The sequence below is a fragment of the Cataglyphis hispanica genome, chromosome 23 (genome assembly GCF_021464435.1).
Source record: "Cataglyphis hispanica isolate Lineage 1 chromosome 23, ULB_Chis1_1.0, whole genome shotgun sequence".
Classification (NCBI taxonomy): domain Eukaryota; kingdom Metazoa; phylum Arthropoda; class Insecta; order Hymenoptera; family Formicidae; genus Cataglyphis; species Cataglyphis hispanica.
Genome location: NC_065976.1, coordinates 2,543,315 through 2,565,138, shown reverse-complemented (window position 1 = coordinate 2,565,138; position 21,824 = coordinate 2,543,315). Strand labels below are relative to the sequence as shown.

Here is a 21,824-nt window from a genome sequence, read left to right as displayed (position 1 = left end):
GATATTTGCAATCCGTCATCGAAATGCAAACGGTAAAGGACGATACGGTTTTACTCGATGCCGCAAATTGACGTCTGCTAGAGCGCAATGCTCTACGACAGCATGCTTTTAGGATGATTTAAAATCTTCCTTATCATCACTCTTCGCTTTGAAAATGTCACTAGTAAGATATACGGAGACAAAACAAACGCGACGCTGATGGGCCATTTGTAATATGAAAATGTGCCGATAAAACCCATTTGTTTGGCTCTTTGGATAAACGAAATCACGGATCGAAAATCGTAAATATACGTACATATTTTCGTTGCAAAATCGCAAACGAAAATCGCACACGTTAAATATGTAAAATGTATATTTATCATAAAATTTCAATTTATTTATTCTCTCGATAGAACGCCGCGGTTACCGTCGTCGCAAAAGTAACGCGATATATTTTTCGATATTTCGAGAATGATAAACAATCGACAGATATCGAAAAATCAATAAACTCTTATCCTCGATTTTCATTTTCGATAGTGAAAAATAAAGTAGATAGTTGCAGCTGCTCGCGCGGCGAAGGTTTCTTAAAAGAAATTTAACGACGAAAAGTTTGCATGTCGATGTCCTCCGGTCGTTCGATCGCATGACGCGAATAGGTGAACGGATGTTCTTATTTGGTATTCGATGGCAGTAAACCAACGTAACGCATTTCTCACGATTACGAGGATCGATTCGGATGCAAGACGACGTATCTCGGTTGGCGCAACAGCCGACCATCGGCGTCACGCTGCACCGAGGGATAGTCGGATGCTACGATTAACCTGAGCATGAGTTATAAACCGGTCCAAGTGGCAACCAAGCGATTAATTTTCCGGCTTGCCGGCAATTGACTCTCCTCGCACGACTCAAACGCAGCCTGGGACAACGAACTACATGTGCTACACTAACTGTTTTATAACTAGATCGCGCAATTACTTGTAATGGAGTTGATGAGTTCTGTTAGGTAGTGCCATTGCGAATCTATATTGAAGTTAGCATGATTCTATATAACGTTAATTGTTCAAACTATGTAAAATTTGCTTGTGTTGCCTTCAAGTATTTAATTAATTATATTCACTTTCCACAATTTATAATTTATGAAAACAGCAAAATTTTTTATTAATTAATAACTAATTCTCTTTAATAAATGAATAATATTTGATCAGTTAATGCGATGATATTTGCAAACAAAAAATAAATATTATAACAACTATGTGAATAAATAGTAGATACACATTTATTTTAAATGCGCTTATTATCAAAATTATCAAAAAAAAAAAAAAAAACACAATTATTAAACAAAAATAAATTATTAGCTTCCGTGTTGACAGAGTTAATCATGTGAGAAATTGATCACGGATAATTCTTGAAGCAAAAATATAAGGAGAAAGTACAAATGTAGCTACAAGCATTAATTCTTTGGTTTTTCGACAGACTTGCAAAACTCGATGAATCAGCGCAGTACGTAGAAAAGCACTGCAAAATCATTCCGCAACTAATATTTTCATTCTAGCGTTATTTCCGCTAGAATGCACGCGTTTCTATTCAATAATCAAACTAGGAACAATCGTCAAAGATTCTAGAGGACACAATTTTGCCATAAAACTCAATAGATTAAAACTGGACCGCGTAACACCGTCTTTGGGGAGGAGAATGTCGGCGGATGTCAACGTGTCCCAGATGGCACCGACATTAACCCATGAGAAACGTGCACGAGGACCAACCACTGTGCTATGGTCAGGAAGCTGCTGTGGTTTCGGCCTTCAAACCGAAACGTCTCTCCGGTGTTATGTTAGCGTGGCGCATCTAACGGCCAGTGACGTTTCACGAACGCAATATCTAATTGAATAGGTTTCAGAGAAATTGCCTTGTTCGAGAGCAAATAATAAAGAATTTACGTAACGTTATTAGACTTGTTTCCAAAGCAGCTTTCGCTCAGCTTTTGCGAGACGAAGCAAGTAATTCAAATATGACGAAAATGTTCTTTAACGCCATATTATATCCACATATATTATATCCACATAGCTAATTCTGCTCGACTCGAGAAGTTTTAATATTCTATATTACCATAATTCCCATATATAGTTGATGATCGTATTTAAACATTCTCCTGACTGGATTCATTTCGTATAATCATAGCTTTGTCTTGTGAATTAATTATATTAAAATTTACCTACAATCCTTTTTTTATTATTCGCTATTTATATGCAATTGTTCAATTTTAATTAGATTAATGAGTTTCGTTGGGTATTCAATGATTCTCATCACAACGACTTCTTTGATATTTGTTGACAAAAATCTTCAAAATAAAACTTTTATGGGACAATCTCGGGTTCAATATGAAAAATAATATTAATCACTCTAAATACCGCAGAAAAATATTTGACGTGCTTTCAAGATGCCAAACATTACCGGGGAAATTTCTGACATACCTCGATACTAAAACGTAACCGTCCCGATGAGACGATTATTGGAATTTCAACATCATCCAGCTTGAAGCAAGTAAACATCCTTGAACAGATTCGTCCATCTAGCACATTACGTCAGACTGTTCCGATCGTCGGAATTTGAAGCTCAGCACGAACCGTATACAGCTCTTCTGCCTATCAGCTCAGCAGTTCCAGCGGCACTTTCCCGTGAATAACACAGGAAGCTATGCTTCCGAGTGGGAGCCGTCTGGTAGGAAGCGCCGACCGCTATTTCGCGAAATTAATTGAATTACGCCGACGAAGCGTGCAAAACAAGGGAACTCCGGCTTTTCTTCCGAGTGCCTTGTAAACAGGAAGCATGTCGAATTGCATTCCACGCGACAAAAACTAATGATTTCGAGGAACAAACGTATTTCTCTCTCCGAATTTTCTCGGATGACGCTCGCAAAAATTCACTCGCCGATAAAGACGGCGGTCCATGCACGCGAATCTCTCGAAGTAGCGATCCGAAACGACAGTTCGACGAGGGGAAAAAAGTGGAATTAGCGAAGCAAAATAGCGGAGCGCGATTACGCTAAAAGTTCTTGGCCGTTTATACAGCACGCTGCTTCCGAAATGGATTAATCCACCAGCAATAAATGAGTTGATTCTATTTACGTAAGTCTCGAGGTAACGATGGTTGAATGACCAGAGCACGTGGTCACTTTCAAAAAGTGAATAAAGAAACGAGGCAATCCTGCGAACAGAATACTTTAGTCGAGTCTACTTTTTATCTTCGCGATCCCCCGGTTTTCTCTTCGCCAAAAGAGGTCTCTTTTTCCGCTAATTAAAACATTCTATTCATATCACAATTTTGTATTTTTAAAGTTGTATTTTTAAAACTCTTATTAATATCTCCATTTTGATTTTAAAGTTTTTATTAAAGTTATCCTGATATTTATATACTAACAGTTAATCTAATATTAACTATAAACACATCTACAGTTTTCAAACTCATTTGCTTCGTCAAATCTCAAATCTTATCTATGTACATAAGAAGTAATTAAGAGAAATCAAGAAACATGGGAAATCAGCAGGCGGGGCCTTTGCGTTGAAATTACCGATTCAATCTATCCTTAACAATCCCATTAGAGAGTCCCCCCGTGTCTCTTCGTCGATAACCTGCGCAGTGAAACTTCAGTTTTGCCTCGGGCTGGACAAAGTACCGATATAACTTGTCTCTTACTGCGACTGGCACCTTTGGCGTGACTCGACAATGTAAGGATATGAAACAAGCGCCTTCATAGATCTAATGCAACTTCGTGTATTCGATACGTGCTTACGAAAGGAAACAAGTATATCCGTATAGAGACGTCGTTAATTATATATGATCTTAAACGTGTAAACATACAAGCTGTCTTTAATTAGGTACGATAAATATTTCAAAAATAAATACATTATATATCGACAATATTTTTCTATAATACATCAACGAGTCAAAAGCTTTGCAGAAGATGAAGCAAAAAGTAATAAAGGACTCTCTCTAACATGATGTATAGTTCAGTGAACGCAACATATATCCGCATCTTTTAATAAACCAGAAGTTACAAGATACTTTTTCAATTATCTTTATACGAATGTAATATGATTTTTCACGAAAAATTATTTTTAATTATTTTTCCGCAGCGTAGAATTTTTTGTATTAAATATAGAGAAATGTAAAGCATTGTCGCGCGCGTTTAACGTATCAAACTGCAACGCGAGTGGTAGATGAGATACCCTCGTTTACCTCGCGCACGTATGTCATCGACGTAAAGCATCCCTCCTCCCATAGCGCGTCGCGTCGTTGTCGTCGGAACGTGTGCGCTGCCGAACTTGAGCGCTCGTTAAAAGTTACCGATGCGTTCCCGAAAGTGGATACGAAGTCCGATAACTCGATCTCGGAGCTCAGCACGACATCGCGGCGAACGGAGCTAGATTGTCGTTTCTGATCGTGACACCCCGAGGAGGCGGGAGAAGAGGGAAAGGAGGTTGCCTACCTGCTCCCTCTTATTTGTTGATGGATGCGCGACGCATTGTAATAATGTCACCGGAAGATTCCACGTTACGCAACTACCTTACATGCGGTTGCGATCCGTTAATTGTCCGCGTATGTACTATAATCCAACGCTATTATCGCGTATACAAATTGCGAGATATTCGTCTGTCATATTTCTACAGATGACGAGAGAAAATGCGAGATAGAATAGAAAACTTGAAAATATTTTCGTCGTGTGTAATTCTATTATTTGTTTTTTTTTTTTTTTTTTCAGATAAATATACGCGTTTTTACATCTCCCTGTCATGCATGTAATATTCTCTATATGTAGATGCATAATTTTATAGAGATTTTGTATATATCTTTAAAAATTATTAATTACATTTATTCTAAACGCGCGTGAAATGAATGTTATCTCACGAAGTCAAATAGCGAATAAAAAATATCTGATATTTAATATTAAATATTTTTAATATTAAATATTTTTTCATTAAAGTAAAAAACCTACTGCTATGCTTAATGATATTTAAATATTTACTACTTATATATAGGTGTACAAGGAGGAAAGGTCAATATAAACAAGTGTCCTATTTCGAATGATTGCCAAGAGTACAGTTGCAAAATTACTGATAATAAAGAGATATTACGTACTGCTTCCAATTTATTCAAGTGACACATTTTTTATTATTATTTTTTTTATTTATTTTTTTTTTTCAGAATAGAATATTCGTTCATATGTGAACATTTTTGCTTAAAATAATCGATCCCCTCACCTTCTAGAATATTAACTTTTCCTCTTGGGACACCCTGTGCATAATAATAAACCATTAATTTTGCATTTCGCGCTTCATAAGAAACCTCATGCTATCCCTTCAGAATCATTCGAATTATAGTTAATTGCTGACAAGAGAGAATGAATAGCTCGAAAGCTATTACGAGCAATTTATAATGATAGGAGCTGCCGTGATTATTCTACGATGTATTGCGGCATAATATACACGGATGCAAAGAACGTGGAGTACGCCCTTAACTCGCGATCCTTCTCACTTGAATTATGCCTGTATTTAAGCTATTACGCTACCTGGTATTAAGGGGAATAGCGTTCTATCGTTGTTTTTCAGAAGAAAATTTACGCAGGGATGCGACGGGATTTCAAGCACAAAGCTGGGACGAAGCGCGTTTAATTAGCGTAAAGTGCGTTGCGTTGTTAAAAATGAATACTAGGAAGGATTATACGGATGCGGGAATATACGAAAGCACATGCGCTATTAACGTGTATTACTCGCAAATCCTGGTGGCGCATAAGAAATCATAAATAAAATATTACACACTCACATGAACTTAATCGCGGATTAGATTATTTGCGGATCTCAGTGCATCGTAAATATCTTTCCCGAAATTTTGTTGATGAACATAAATGTACAAGAGTAATTAGTAGAATATCGACAAATAATCATCAATTACTAATTGCAGATGATCACACAAGCAGCTTACTGCTCCCCTTTAAATTGAACACATCTTTCATTTCATTTTATCAATTAAAATTCCAACACAAATTATCATTCTCTTCGTAAATATCTAATCTTGTCTCTCAGAGCTTTTATTTAGATTTATCTCTTGGATATTATGACATAATTGACAGAACTCCAGTTTGCTTCGCAAACATTTCTAATAATACATACGCGTGAGCACCGAAGGGGCTAAATTCCTTCAAGAAATTAAAGCAGCGCGCGAAGCTGCGCTGCTACAACCTTAAGCCTCCCGTAGACGCGTTCCTCCTCCGCAACAACATTAGTAGCAGCAGCAGCGGCAGTAGCAGCAGCGGGCGACCCTTTTAATTCAGCGTCGGAATCACGCCGAAGGAGACCGTCGCGTATCTTTAGTAACCAGTGCATATTTCATAGACGCGCCGTGTGTGCGCATAATTTTCGTGCCACCGTTCTCACACCCGCCCGCAGGCGCTCTTTTCCACCCTTCACGTTTCCCCCTCCCTACCCTCCTGTCATCCCCGCACCCGCCGACTGTCCGCCCCGCTGACGGACATTTTCTCCTTCGCGCAACTCGGTGGTGGAAGCTGCTCGCGCGCCAAGGGCTTGGAAAGAGAGTTGATTAATCTCTACAATATTTAAGAAGAGCGCCGAGGTCGAGAGCAAAAGCCCTTCGCCCAAGCTTTACGCGAGGATAGCGCTTTCCCGCTGTATAAATCCCCCTGGCTAATCCGCTGTTTGCATCGATGTACCTCCTGTGTTTTCCCTGCGGTTGTCCCCCTGCCTTCTTGCTGCCTTCGCGGTGACTTTGCTCGCCTCGCTACGAAATACATCACTTTAATGGATTCTTAGGTGTGTTTAAAAGAGACTCGATAAGAATCCAAATTTTTTTATGTCATGAAAAAAGAAAATTGTTTTATTCCGGAAAATACATTATTAATTAAAATAATTAATATAATATTATACGCGATGTAATGAAAGTTTATACAGTCTGCATAAAAGTAGAAAAAAGACGATGTGTCGGAATATCAACAGCCGAGAGTGTATTAAAATTTGATATAAATTTCATTTATACATTAATTATGAAAAATGTGCGAGAACAAAAGGAAATTATCACGCGTTTCAAAACCGCGGTTATCGAGAAAGCTCAATTTAAACATTCCAGGATGAAGCTTCAAATGAAATGCAACGGGTTAGTTTTATATCGCAGAATATACATGCGGCGCACAAAATTATGATATCGCTCGTGTAATGTCCCTATATACGGTGTCGCTTCTAATTTGAGGATCGATTAATTTTTAAACGTCGATGCGTATCGCACGCGTCGCATCGATTTTAAACTCGCGCAATTTTAAAGCTCCGTTAAGCCAATTAGGATAATCTGCATTAAACACGTGCGACTATTTCAATAAATCGCGCGACACGATGATTCTGCGTGACGATGATCGTTCGTTGTTCGTTTACGTCGAAATATTTATGCGAACGCAACTCGGCGGGATCGCGGCGCGATTGATAGACAGAATTGCGCGCCGCGTAACAATTGCATTACATAGTTTATCGTATCTCGCGGCGTTAATTCGCGGCCGTGTTTCCCATCAGGGATTTCGCGCGCGCATAACTCTCGTGGCCTTTTAACAATTATACGAGCCTGAAAACGTGCGGATTTTCGATAGCGGGTGGTGGGTAGGTAGGGTAGGTAGGGCACTCGTAGAATCCGTCGCGTTTCTCGACCAAGACGAGTTTATATACGAGTAGAGACGAGTAGGAAGCGCCCACAATGCGGCACAAGGAAGGAATCGCGAAAACGGATAATTGCATTTACCAATCTACGCTGCAGGGCGAACCTACCGAACTTTATTGCACTTGACTGCGATAACTCATATAGATTGTGGCCACTGAAGATTTCCCAACGCTGGCACGTTTTCACAAGAGAAAACGTGATATGTATTCGATCGATAAATCGACAACGTGTTGCCGAATATGAAAAATAATGTTAGTACTACGTACAATGCTTGAGAAGGGCTTACTTTGAAAAATAATATTATTATTCAATCTCCCGATGGCTCGCATCGCTAATCTTTCATAAAGATTCGAAATGACGCGATAAGAAAGATAAAAAAAAATCATGGGATTTAATTTAAATTGATCAAATTTGAAGATTCATGTTAAGCGAAAAATGATATTAGCTGCGTTAATTATTCAATGAAGAAATTCCATCGTAGTTAGACGAATGAAGGAAAGATATAGAGATACGTTTCAAAGACAACTTATTGACTGCCAAAGAGCAGGCGATAATTACATTGCTAATAGCACTGATGGTGGGTAGAGGAACTTACACAGTTTATCGTACTTTATTGCTTTGCCATGAACGTAGCACCCTCTAGGCATTCTCCGATGGAGCGTGTATAGTTTGCTCTCTTCTTCTCACCCTCTCCTTCTCTCTTTTGAAGTATAACGCTAAACGCGCAAAGACGATAACGATATAACACGCGTAAGGGCACAATGTAGACATTAGATAAACGCGCGGTGCTTTACGAGCCATCATTGCCACGATTTATTGCCTTCGCAGTTTCTCGAGGTCAAATTTGCGGTATCGTAATTTTGACCTCAATAATTAATTGTTTCTCTTGTGAAAATGATTCATTTCGAGGGACGAAATGTATCTCTCGTAATATTTCAGAGCAGGTGTACGCGTGAAACATTAAGTATGTGAGTATATATGTACACTTTAATTAATATGGATTATTTAATAAGAGTATTTAACATCTTAAATAATAAAGATCGTTCTAATCCATCCGAAACTAGAATTACTGCAATATTCGGGATAATCTGTGATTCATAGATTAGCACGATATGAATGAAATGGTAGATATGAAAATCGTTTTCGCATATTTAAAGAGATTCATAAAGAGATGTGATGTGAATCTTGATGAAATTGATAGTTTCTTTTCTTGTAAGCTTCTAAAAAAAAAAAAAGCATGCCATTTTTGCAACATTAATCACGAAAGCAGAACGGTAAAATGCTATGGGTCGATGGTAAGAACACGCAAACGATTAATTATTGAGAATCTAATAAAATCCTATTAACAGTCGTAGCTTGTCACATAAAAAATATCACATCGTGAAAAGAAACATATTCTAAATTTAAATCTACTTCTAAATCTAAGATGAAGTCAGTAAACGTAAAAAAAATCACATTATTTAATAATAATGACATTATTACTTTCAGATACAGTTGTCTACATTAAAAATATTCTCATCGCGCATTACTTATATGTCAGAATGTGACATTTGAGTATTACATAAAAAAATATGCTTTATCCCTTGGACTTAATTATAAAAAAATCACTGTATGCGGTTAAATAATATATATAGTTATTTTGCTGTATTACTAAATATTCATCGCTTTTCTCGTCACTGAATTTATTTGCGCATCACTACGGTATCGAATTAATAAACTTTTCATAATATCGATTGTTGAAAAGAGATAAAATTGTTAAATCGCGATGAACATGTACGCGACTCTCTTCAATTTTATTCCGCATTTCCTAACGCACTTTAATGTCGGACTGCTGATTCACGATTCACACATATATCTACGTTCGTAATTGATGAAAATTTACTTCGAATTTCTTCAATTCAGCAAACGTTCGCTGGACCGTTACTCGCGCGAGATGCCGCGACTCGTGGGACTCGGTCTAACTTGAAGAAAAACGTACGGAGAAGAACATCCTCGTACCAAAAATTACTTTCCGTATTGAACTTCGGCTGCATTACAAATACGCTCGTTTCCCCTTGTAAAAGTGCTTCCAAGTTTCGATTCGCGTAGACAAGAGATCTCGAAACATAGTAAGAGAAAAGTCGTTGAAATCGTTTTCTAACTTTCTACATAAACGAACGAAGAACATTCTCCGAACGTTCGAAACAAATATGTAATTCAATGTAAAATGTTACAACATTGTAACATTTATATAAATGTTCGAATACAAGTTAGATATACAATACAATTATATCTATAGCGAAAGTGCGGGATAAAAATACATATAAAATAATAAGATTAAAATAAAATATTTAAAATATTGGCAGATATCTGTATCAAAAAATAAACAATAATTGTATGATTAAGTAAAGAGGGTTATTTAACACACTATTAATTTTAGTGACATGAGAAATGGTACCTAAACCAATAAATAATACACAATAGATAATTAATATCATAAAAGTCTTCGTTTGTAACATCACGAATAATATCGAGCTTCTCATTGCGCTAAAAATAACTGAAATAGACGCAAAATATCAAGAGAGCTGCGAATAAAAATAGATTTCCGATATGGCAGGTGTATAAAATAAATAGAGAATGATTTACTTTAAACGGAACAATGGCAAATAGAAGAAGACTTGACATTCTGACATACCTTTGTGATGTTTGTTGAGGCTTATCATTTGACCATCCTCTCGTTTCCACATTAATTTCGGCGGTGGATATCCATCGGCCTTGCACGTAAGAGTAATATTCTGATGTTCCCGAACTGCCACAGTGCTCTCCGTAGAAAGAGAATCCAATATATTTGGTGGCACTGGAACATGCATAAAAGAACTTCTTCATTTAAAGTTCAGAGCAACATGCTACTGTGTAATTAATATAAATGAAATGTTTGTCAAACGTTCCATTTAAATGCGTGTTTTGACATACGTATCTCTGTTTTGAGTAAATATAGAACATTACAGAACATTATATACTCTTTATATGCGTCGCGTAACGCAAACATAATTAGATTTGATAAAAAGTTTAAAATAAAAAAAAAAGAGTACAATCTAATTATTAATATAATTTTTGTTAATTAATATAATCATTATTGATACATTATTGATATTTTTTTATATTATATATTAATTATTGTAGAGGAAATATCATAAATTTAGAACAAAAATTGTTTATTTGAAATTATTAGTAAAATAATATTTACCGACGACTTGAAGAAAGCCCACTTGACTTATCATTGGATTGGTATTTACTTGGCACATATAATAACCCCGGTCATCTTGTTGCACGCTACTAATATGAAGCAACCATGTTTTCTGATTGTCATGCGATACAGAGAACCTGGGTACTTTCACGACTACATGCTTGTGAATAGTCAGCAGCATTTGACGACCAACATGAATCCACGCCACCTAAAATAAAAAATAAATATTTATTTAATGTATATTATTAGATTAAAATATATATTATTAATTATTATTATTATATAATATCAAAAATTATATTTTTTTCTCTATCTATTCTTTTTCTCATTTATAAAATATATTTTTTATAAATTAAATACATTTTTATGTTACATGTCTCTATTTAATATCACAAATTTGCGTTATCAGGTTATAATTTTGTTATAATTTTGCAAACAATAACAATAAACATGCGATATGAAATACGAAAATAATAGATAATTCGCGTGGAATTTAATAACAACAAATCACTCATCCTTATATTTTTCAATTAAAAATTTTTGTTATAATTTATTATATATATATGTATATATACATATATATATATATATATATATATATATATATATTGCAGAAGCGTATCTCTCACTTATGTTTTAAAATATTTTCCTTTGATTCGATTTGAGACATCACGACATTACGAAATATAAAGATTATTTTTCAAGGCAATAAACTCTTAAAACTTTATAAAATACAATATGTATATACTGTAATTAAATATATGCAAGTTCATATATTTAATCGTATATAAAATCCAAGGGGCAGCAAAGAGGTCAACAACCTTCACGTTAAAAATTTCATCGCGTTCGCTTAATACAGCTCCAACAGACACGGGTTCATAAAAGTAGAAAGCAGCCGCCGTTTATCGCGTCGCGTTCTTGCATTGAATATTTCCAGATTAGCACATCGCGCGCCTTTCCCAAAATTCGCGGCCAAAATCTCTCTCGTCAGAAAGAGGCGAAACATTCTCTTCATAGACAGGAACCGCCAACGGCGATTTTTTATGCTCGTCATTTAATATGATTTCATTTTTTTACACCAATTCAACGAAAAGAGAAAGAGAATATCATGATGTAGTATTCTCTATGCGCGATCGCTATGACTAAACATTATTATGCCGGTATTTTACGCCCCGTAGAGGCAACTACTCCAATTAAGGCCACCGACTAAGCTCATTTCGCGACAGAGCTTATACACTTTCAAGGAGTTCTGAGTTAACCATGCACTTTAAATCTTCGTCGTCTGACCGCAGTTTCGAAACAACACCTCGGTGACGCGACAGCGCTCACTATTCTTCATTTTTTTCATGTTCTTCCAAGTCTTTTTGAGGATATTTCTCTTAATAAAAGAGACAAAAAAGCAATTCCATCCGGCTCGGTTGCTCTTTTATTCCAGTAGCATTTTCCTTTCTGTCTATTTGCGAAATGCAACATTACACGCAATTTCATTTTTTTTTTTTTTTTTGTAAAAGAATAATATCAAAAAATTATAACAGAATCTACGAATGTCTTGTAATTTCTAGAAAAGACTTGTTTCAATTATATAATAAAAAAAAAATATCTTTTTAATGTTAAAAACTATCATTGTATTGCACGCATAGATTATTGTATTGTTAAAGTTTTAACATAAATTAAAATTATAAAGATTCTATTATTATATTATGCTGATAATATCAACTTGATATATTATTTCTAATTTCACTAACAAAAGGTATTTAGTTTTTATTATATCACTCCTACATAATCGTAAATTCTATCAACTTGTAATTGCTTATGCTTAATAAAAAATTGATCACAATTGAATTTCTAATAAAATAAGATTTCAAAATTGAAAATTAAACATTTTTAGCTGCATTCTAAAATTATAAAGTATTGTAAGTTAAATAACTAAAGACAACACGCGATTTCGAATCGAATATTAATCAAATTTTACATCACAATTTTGCACAATGATTCGTTTATGCTGGCTCTTGCTTTCGTTGTTTTCTTTTAAATTCGTTATCACTGTTTGACAAAACACGTGGATCCGCGAAAATGGCGTTTCTTTCTTTTTTTACTCGTCTTTTTTTCAGTGTATATGTGCTTCCTCAAATTAAGCCAGAGACAGCCCATTCGAACAAAATAAATTGTATTATTTCTATTCTTCTTTCTCATTTAACCCGCAAAATATTTCAAATTTTATTCGAAATGCTATACCGTACGCCGCTATACCATTATTCATGCAAAATATATCATAGCAATATTTCTATAATTTTTGGAAAACCGTATTTTTTAAATGATGTAGATTAATATAATTCGAAAGAGTAACATTTTACCAATTTGCAAGTCAAGTAGACTGCCAAAGAGAAGAACTTCAAGTTTGATGTATCTAATTAATTAAACAGTTAAATAATAGACATATCTCATGACACAAGTTTCACAATAGTTATTTAGTGCAAAACTTTATAACAAGGAACATAAAGCTTAGTATTAGATTTATTGCCATAGTTTGCTGTACGACGCGCGAGAAGTGATTTTATTTGAAATTATTCAGCAAACAAATTATGCTTAATCGCGAATCTAAATCCGACGAGACATTTACATTTAGAAGTTGGTGTTTCCCGTTTTACTCCGTCCTGAATTCTTTTCCCCTCAGGTATTTCAACCTAGGAACTCGGCAACAACTCCGTCTAGAATTGTTCGTCTATGTACCGTTTCTCCTTTTCGTCGGCTCTCGGGTAAGCAAAAGTTTCAGGCACGGAAATCACAGTACATCCTGGGAAAGTTCTTTAAACAGTCAGACGCCACTGACGGCTCTCCTAACGAAGAGCTGAGAAGATGGATGGTGGCGGATCTCAGAAGCTCTTGTCTGCCAACAGGATTTGCCGGTTCCAGAGGATCTACGAACTCGTCAGATCTTGCTCCAGCTTGCGAGTAATTCTGAAATCCACCACGCCAACACGGACGCAATCGTCTCTTTTGACAGATTTTCGACTTTTTGACAGATTTTCCTATGTATAAAAAAAAAATTAACGGAGGGAAAAAAAGTAAGTTTTCCGAGACACACGATACAGGATCGTCATACGACAGTAGTCTCAATCGTTTTTCCTATTAATGTAAATTATTTAATTAAATAATTTACAAATCAATTTCCTCCATTCTTCTTCCTCGAGATTATAAATTGATCATTATATAATTCCATGCAAACTTTGTGAGATTAATAAGTTTTACATTACCTACATCTCTCGGGGCAATTTTCACGACGGTTTATAAGCGAGAGGTATGCGCACTGGGAAAGTTGCCTTCTCCCAAGATCTCAGAAAAGTCACTGTAGCGCGATACGAGAGAAACTTTCGTAGTCACGCACCGCGAATGGCTTCTAAGTTCTAACGAAGAGGAAAGAAGCCGCCGAGAACGTGCAGGAAAATGATACTCTCTTATATAAATGTGTTTGCCGGAGTGTCTTGAAAATTAAATCGTTGACAAAAATAAGCATTCAATGCGACAATAATAATAAAAAAAAAACGCATTAGTAAATATCAACATAATTGAGATAATGACGAAAGTCATCTTTATAGAAAAATAATAATCCCAGTGTTTTAACGATCTCGAATAAAAATCTTAAAAAGGGATATTTCTTTGCGGTATACATGGCTATGATATTATATTAGATCTTAAACGGTCTCGACAAACGGTCTCCCGCTGATCGCAAAGTTCGATTGAAAATCTTGGCAGTGATTCAAAGTCTCGACTGGATATCTCTTTTTCCATTAAAAGTAAAATATTATCACGTAATAGATATCCCACATCGCGATTGGATAAGTTGTACTTGCAACTAAATGTTTTAAAAACTCTAGATAACATTTTTATAAACTTTATCTACATTGAAAAAAAAAGATTATATTAGAGGAATTATGCGAGAAAATAATATCTATAAGGAAACACGATATTTACTGACGACTTTATAGGAATCGTAAAGAATTATATTTTTGCAGATGCAAACACATCAAATACATATACATATACATATATATATATATATATATATATATATAAAATATTGAGAAACGATCAACTCTAAATTATAACAAATCTGTAGTGATCGTGACAGGTTATACGATATGGATATCTAGCTTTTACAATTATACTACGCATGTGATTTATCTAACTAACGCGCGAAGATTCTGTTTGCACGTATCGTTATCTATTGACAGTACGATGGATGATTCAATGCAATCTAGATGCACGCGTTCATCACTCGCTCCGATCACTTTTATGCTTAATTCTCGCATTCGTTTTGTATAGGAATTTTTTTAGCGATCGATTGACAGGCCGAAAGCTGATAAGAGGATATGCGATAATTAAAATATAGAAACCATAGCGTAACTTCCAATGAAATGATTTCGCTTGTTGCATACAATCTGTTTTTGTGAGCTTAATTGTTTCTTTATTGACGCGAATAGAGAGAAATTCATATTTATATATTATTTCTAATTAATACCAAATTTCCAAGTCAAAACCGAGAAAAGAAAATACATAGATAATAAAATTTATAACATTTTAGTCTTTGAATGAGAAACGCATGGTTCATTCGAGAAATTGAACATATAATTCGATAAGACTAATCGTGACATTGATCGTGATCATACGTAATTATCATCAAGGAAAGGAAAATATTTGCACAACGATAGGAACACTGATAAAAGTTTCAGCTAGTGTAGCTAAGCTAGTTTCAATCATCTATTCTATATAAATATATAATGTCCAACTGAAAAGTATGATGACAAAGAAGCGTTATATCTTGTAGTACAATTATGATTTGCTGAATTCGAAGAAGCGCCAAGTCAAGTTCAGTAAGTTATATTTCATATCTCATATTAGATATTAAAAAACCAGTTTTTCTGTTTTTATATAAGCATGTTTAGCAAGCTTAATAATCTCATACAATTTTTAAAATAATTGATAAAAATATCCTGTACATTTTTGTGATAAGTATATATAGAGAATGAAAATTAAATAATAATGTTCGTATAACAAATAATGTAATTATTGGATCTAATAAGATTCAAGGCTGCAATTTTTATTTTTATTATATTAATATAAAACGTCAATCTCATAATTTTTTAATATATATTAGCATTACATAATAATCTATAATAGATTTGCATGAAATTATTGGAAGTTTTAAGTTTTCAGTTTTATAGTATCCTAAAAATATCCTATATTGACTTTAACACTTCTGCGAAATGTTTCATCATAAAAGCAACTTGTTATTTGTTATTATATAACATCAACGTTTCGTGAAATCGGATTAAACTGTTGGCAACGGACACGTAGGAAATGTCGTTACGGCAAGATGTTGGGCGCGCGCCGCAACCGGGTTGTTCGTCGTTTAATTTTGATAGTTCAGCTTGCTGTCGTCGCGCGTTGACGAATTAATCGTGAAATATATCGCGAGAGCCGAGAGAGAGAGAGAGAGAGAGAGAGAGAGAGCGGGCGAAGTCAACAGTACGAAAGTTTCGAGCAAGTATAATGTGCGTATATAATTCACGAGAGATTTGTCTTCAAAAAGAGTGAAATAATACGATAAACCGGTCACAGGTAATTCGAAAAGAGGTTTTTTTGCCGATTTTACGCACTGTCGTTCCTTCCTATTCTCATGAGCTTACAATTGATATTATCTCGTAGTGAGTTATGGAAAAGAGCAGCCGATTATTCTTCATTATTCTTCACAAAATTATACTTCTTGATATATGAGATTAATAAAGTTAATACCGTCAGAGAATTTAAATTGACGGAGTAAACGATGCGTAGCTTGTACATTATTTTTCGCTTCCTTCAAAAACACAAACAGCTGTTGACCAAGTTTGCTTGGCACGCTTGCCAAGATTACCCCGAGACTTTCATCCGACGAATCTATCAACTATCGAAGTTTTCCATCGTTCAGCGGCAAAGGAGAGAGATCCTAACGACTTTTAATAAAGCATCATCCGCTCGGCCGGTATACTCCTATAATTAACCACTAATTAACGCCGAGACGCCTTTTAAATTTCTTCGCAAAGTAATTCCGCAGGAAAATTTACAGGGTCGTAAGCGATACGCGGTTGGTCCCGTTCAAGTGCTATTACGGTAGTTGAGCGTGATTGCATGCGCGACGATGGCCGTGGGGCAAAATTCAAAAGTACAGAGCGGTTGCGGCTCGGAGAGCAAAACTGGAAAGGAACAAGAAAGTGGAATAGACCAGAATTTATTCAACAGAAAAGAGAAAGAAGAGGAGGAGGAGGAGGAGGGGGGAGGGTGCAGGGAAGGAAAATGCAGCGTAATCGAGGAAAGAAAGGAAGAACGGAAAATACTAGAGAAAGGATGGAGAAGGAGAGAAGAATGAAGGCTATTTCGGGCAGATTAGAGAGAAGGAGAGAAAGAAAGAGAGAGAGAGAGAGAGAGAGAGAAAAGAAAAGAGAGGCCAAATTGGGATATGGCTGAAAGAAAAAACGCGCGGAAAAAGGCAAAGCGAATTATGTTCGAGAACATAACAAGAAAAGAGCTTGGCATAGAGAGACAGAACAATGGGATTAGAACACGCGCGAATTACATCGGACTCGTACAGCTCTGACAATGATTCGCCATTGAGAAGCAGTGAATATACGACCCGTTTTAATCAACTTTGTAAAAATATTCCTGGGCTAGTAAAACAGCTATTAGGCCGAGTCTGATTTCATAGAAGAAAAGTTAATCAGTCAGTTTTGCACTGTTCCAGTGCTTTAATGTTCCTCTAATCAGTAACAGCTAACTCACAAGTTGAAGAGAATGTCGTTATCTTTTCCGATGATTCATACAATTAAAACTATTTTTTCCTGAGAGCAGAAAACGGTTAGGTTAGGTTAATTTTAATATTGACTAAAGCAAATAATAATGCGTCATATTCTATAAATAACATAGATTTATAAAATCAACTCTTATGTTTAAACATTAGAAATATTTTTCGGAAACTTGAATGTCATTTTCCTTATTACAATAGATAAAAAAAATGTAAAAATCTATTTTTCACAATATTTGTCATTAAATACGTTCATCGATTTTTATTTTATTAAATAGTTACAACATATAAATAATTGCTTCAGCTTACGCACGCTATTAACAGCTTATGTAACAATACATAAGATTTAAAGAAAAGATTTGAAGAGAGCTATATATAACCGCTGCTATATTTTATAATTGATAAGAAAACATTGAGGCAAATGTATTTTATATTTATTTTATATATTTCAATTTATTAATTTTAATTAATTTCATCGCTACTATTAATCTGAAACTGCTGTCAGCAGATATGATATTTATTTATTATAGTTACATATTTCAAATTTTTTATGAATACACAGTTTAATCTCATATTTTCTATTTTATAATTTTAAATAGGATAAACAAATTGTCCATATATTTCTTTTGAAATCAGTTTTTCACGCGAAAATATCAAGCTTTGAAAATATTCTTTCACAAATTCAATATAAATATGTACGTTTACTTTTAACTCTCGAGTGCTTTCTCAGTCATAATTGTCTTGTTAAATAGTTGAAACAGACGCACAGAACGAAGTAATAACATTTGACAAATGTAATTATTCATTAAGTGAATACTTTCACAGGCACGAGAATCGTAATTTTACGAATAGCCTGTGAGACGACATCGCGGTAATAGATACCGTGAAAATCGAGACACGCCCACGGCTTCCCAGACATTTTTATTACTACGTGTGAATTAGCGCTTTGCATTCATTCGAAACGATTTTTCGGACGGCGCCGCGCAATTCATCTCGCAAAAGGGTCAAAGAGGCAATTCCCCGAGCACGGAAAGGTCTTCCTGGCATAATTAAATCCGGGAAAATTTGCGAAGTCATACGATTTCTTCGTGTTCCGGCGGGGCGGTAGTGAGAGAGGAGAAGAGAAGGAGAAACTTTGGCACGCAGTAGATGAAATTTTCTGGCGTTTTGATCAAAGGGCTCGACCGAGAATTGCAATGTGCGGCGACTATGCGCTCTCGAAATGTCGATTCTAACGAGACTCTCTCCATAATCGGGCTACGTGTTTTGAATTCGAAGAAAAAACGATTGCGCATCCTACTGTCAGCGGCAGTACGACGCTGCATAAATTTTCTGAGGCAATTTATAGCCTAGAGAATTAAATTATTTTTCTATGTCGCTTATACTTTATGCAAAAAAGAAATATTATTTAGATTAAATATATTTGCAGATAAATACTTTCCAAGCTTAAGGCTACAACAGTAAAAAAAATTTGTAAAAAAAAATTCTCAATATATTATTTAAAATATATAGTATAAATCATAATATAATAGAGATATGTAAGCAAAGAGAAAAATTTGAATAATACATATAAAAATTCAATTTGAAAGAAAATAAATTACAAAGTTGTGATTCAACAGAGTGAAAAAAAAAGAAACTATCCAAAAAACAGCTGTTCCAACTAAATTTTACACAATGTTCACGCGATATATCTTATTTATATTATCATAAAGGAAGCAACAAAGGATGCTTTTGATATTGCGATAGATTCGATGGTGAGAAAACACTACTAGCTGAGGAATCGAAAAACGATTCTCAGATCTCGAGCAGCCAGGCACAAGCTAAATATCTTTATACCCTCGACAGAAACAACAACAAACGATCAAGGTCTGTTCGTTATCTCTCGTGAAATCGAACTGTTGCGGTACATTCCGACCGAGCTGAAATGGAAACTATTTTGCGTACAGCTCGAAGGAGGAAATACCCCACAGTACCAGTACAATGGTCTATTTTCACGATCGTTAAAGAGACGGAAAATTCTCAGGCTGCTTTCACGAGCTTTCCACGCTCACAGCGCTCGGAGAGAGCGGGGAATTTATTCTCCGAACCGAGGTGTCTCGATGCGAGTGATGTCTCGATAAATTTTCGACAAAGCGATATACCGATTCGACGATGGTGTTGAGGCGCGCTTCGGAAACTCCGTCCCGATGCTAAAGAAAAAAAAAAATTACCATTTTATTCAATATCGCGTAAGGAACTCGCGGCTCGCTCGCGAGAACGGAGGCGCTTATCGGCGAAACGACGCGACGCGACGCGATCGGAAAACGTTTGCTTACACACGAACATCGCCTTTCGTATCACTTTAATGGCATTCTTAATAGCCGTAGGAGAATTCCGAAGTTGATGCAATCTCAATTTCCCGCTTCCTGCGCTTGATATATCAGTGATTTTCCACCTTTTCCGCGTTATCGTCTGGAAAGTTTGCCGAGTCATGCGGCGGTTCCGGAGCGGTTGCTCTCGCCTAATAACCGTCTTCTGTCCAACGCAAACTGGTCCTCGTACATGCGATCCCTTCCTCATGCATGTAAAACTAGACTTTATATATGAGATGTCTCACAATCGACGCAAAATTGATATGTCAAGAAAAATCATATGTCAAAATTTTCAACAAATTTCAATATTTTAGCACCTTAGTGTGATTAATTGTAAGATGTTTTTAATTAGAAGTAGCAGATAATTTATTTCATTTATTTCTTCTCTCTTTCTGTTTAGAGAATATAATTGATTAAAAAATTTTTAATATGTTCAATAATTACATATCTTATAAAAGCTATTAATACATTGATATTTTTAAAATTCGTTCCGAGAATCATCAAGTGTTCGGAATAAAAAGAATTCAGCAAATTTGGAGCAACCTGTATGCAGTGAGAGGCTAGTAAACTTTATAATATAATAATATGCTACCAGAGTTCTCGCGATTGATTTATGATCGATCCCGTTTCCCGCACAAGACTGTCCGTGAGAGATTCCTAATCGCGTGATTGATGCAATTTTCTAAATAACGGAACGACATACCTCTATCCGGCTATGAATACAGCTTTCAAATAATTACGTAGTACGAGAGAAGCGGAGATGAAGCGAAGAGGAGCGAGATGAAGTGCATTTGAGATGCGTTGCTTCCTGCTAAATTAAACAGTTACGTATGTTTGAGATACGTTTAACTTTACAGTCTCCTCATTTTATTCGAAAGGAAAAAGTCTTTATAGCTACGCAAATTTTTTATTGCATAATTTTTGCATAATTATATCAATTATAATAATATAAAATAATTATGTTTTATTTATTAATGTGTAAGATTGATTATTTGTTACTTTAAAGTATATATATATATATATATATATATATATATATATATATATATATATACTTTAAAGTAACAAATAATTAATCTTACACATTAATAAATAAAACATAATTATTTTATATTATTATAATTGATATAATTATATATATATATATTATATAATCGCTGTTTGATTCTCGTAAAAATGACAGCAATTTATATAGCGAATCGTGAATCTTTTGACACTTACTAGGCGCACGTGGCTTTGATTTGATCCACAAACAAAATTGGAATTGACATTACGATCGACAACTTTTAATGAAGTTCAAGGATATCCTCGATTTTTTATATACCTTCGGCGCGTATATACCCGTTTCACTTCGCACACAAACTACATCGCTCGTTACGTCTGCCGATATGTTTGTTCGTGTGTAACGTTGATCGCCTGCAGGATGCGGCGGTAGTGGCGTCGCATCCAGCTCCCTGACGGGACAACTGATGCGTTTCCAATACGGTTGCCTAACAGCGGTCCTCAATGCCGTCGAGACGAGACCGTAGATCGCAAAGTATACCGGATAGCGATTATGTATTTTTTTTTTTCTTTTCGAGAAGAACTAGCTCTCTCTTCGATGTTAAATAAGTAAAATAGACTGAAGATATAAGAAAGACATTTATCTCTTTTTACACGTTCTATCTAGATTTACAGTTAGTATCACGTGAGTCTCTTCCTCTCTCACTTGTATCGTGTA

At 35.3% G+C, this 21,824-nt stretch overlaps 1 protein-coding gene across 6 annotated transcripts in view; it reads right to left on the bottom strand.

The window, feature by feature from the left end:
• The window catches only part of LOC126857838 (lachesin-like), a 250,168-nt gene that overhangs the window by 44,632 nt on the left and 183,712 nt on the right, over nucleotides 1–21,824 (bottom strand). For all 6 annotated transcript variants that reach the window (XM_050607649.1, XM_050607653.1, XM_050607648.1 and 3 more), the window contains 2 exons: nucleotides 10,919–11,126; nucleotides 10,367–10,528 (listed from right to left, as the gene is read on the bottom strand). In XM_050607649.1, the coding sequence (XP_050463606.1) occupies nucleotides 10,367–10,528; nucleotides 10,919–11,126 (370 nt within the window). The remainder of the gene's footprint in view (nucleotides 1–10,366; nucleotides 10,529–10,918; nucleotides 11,127–21,824) is intronic.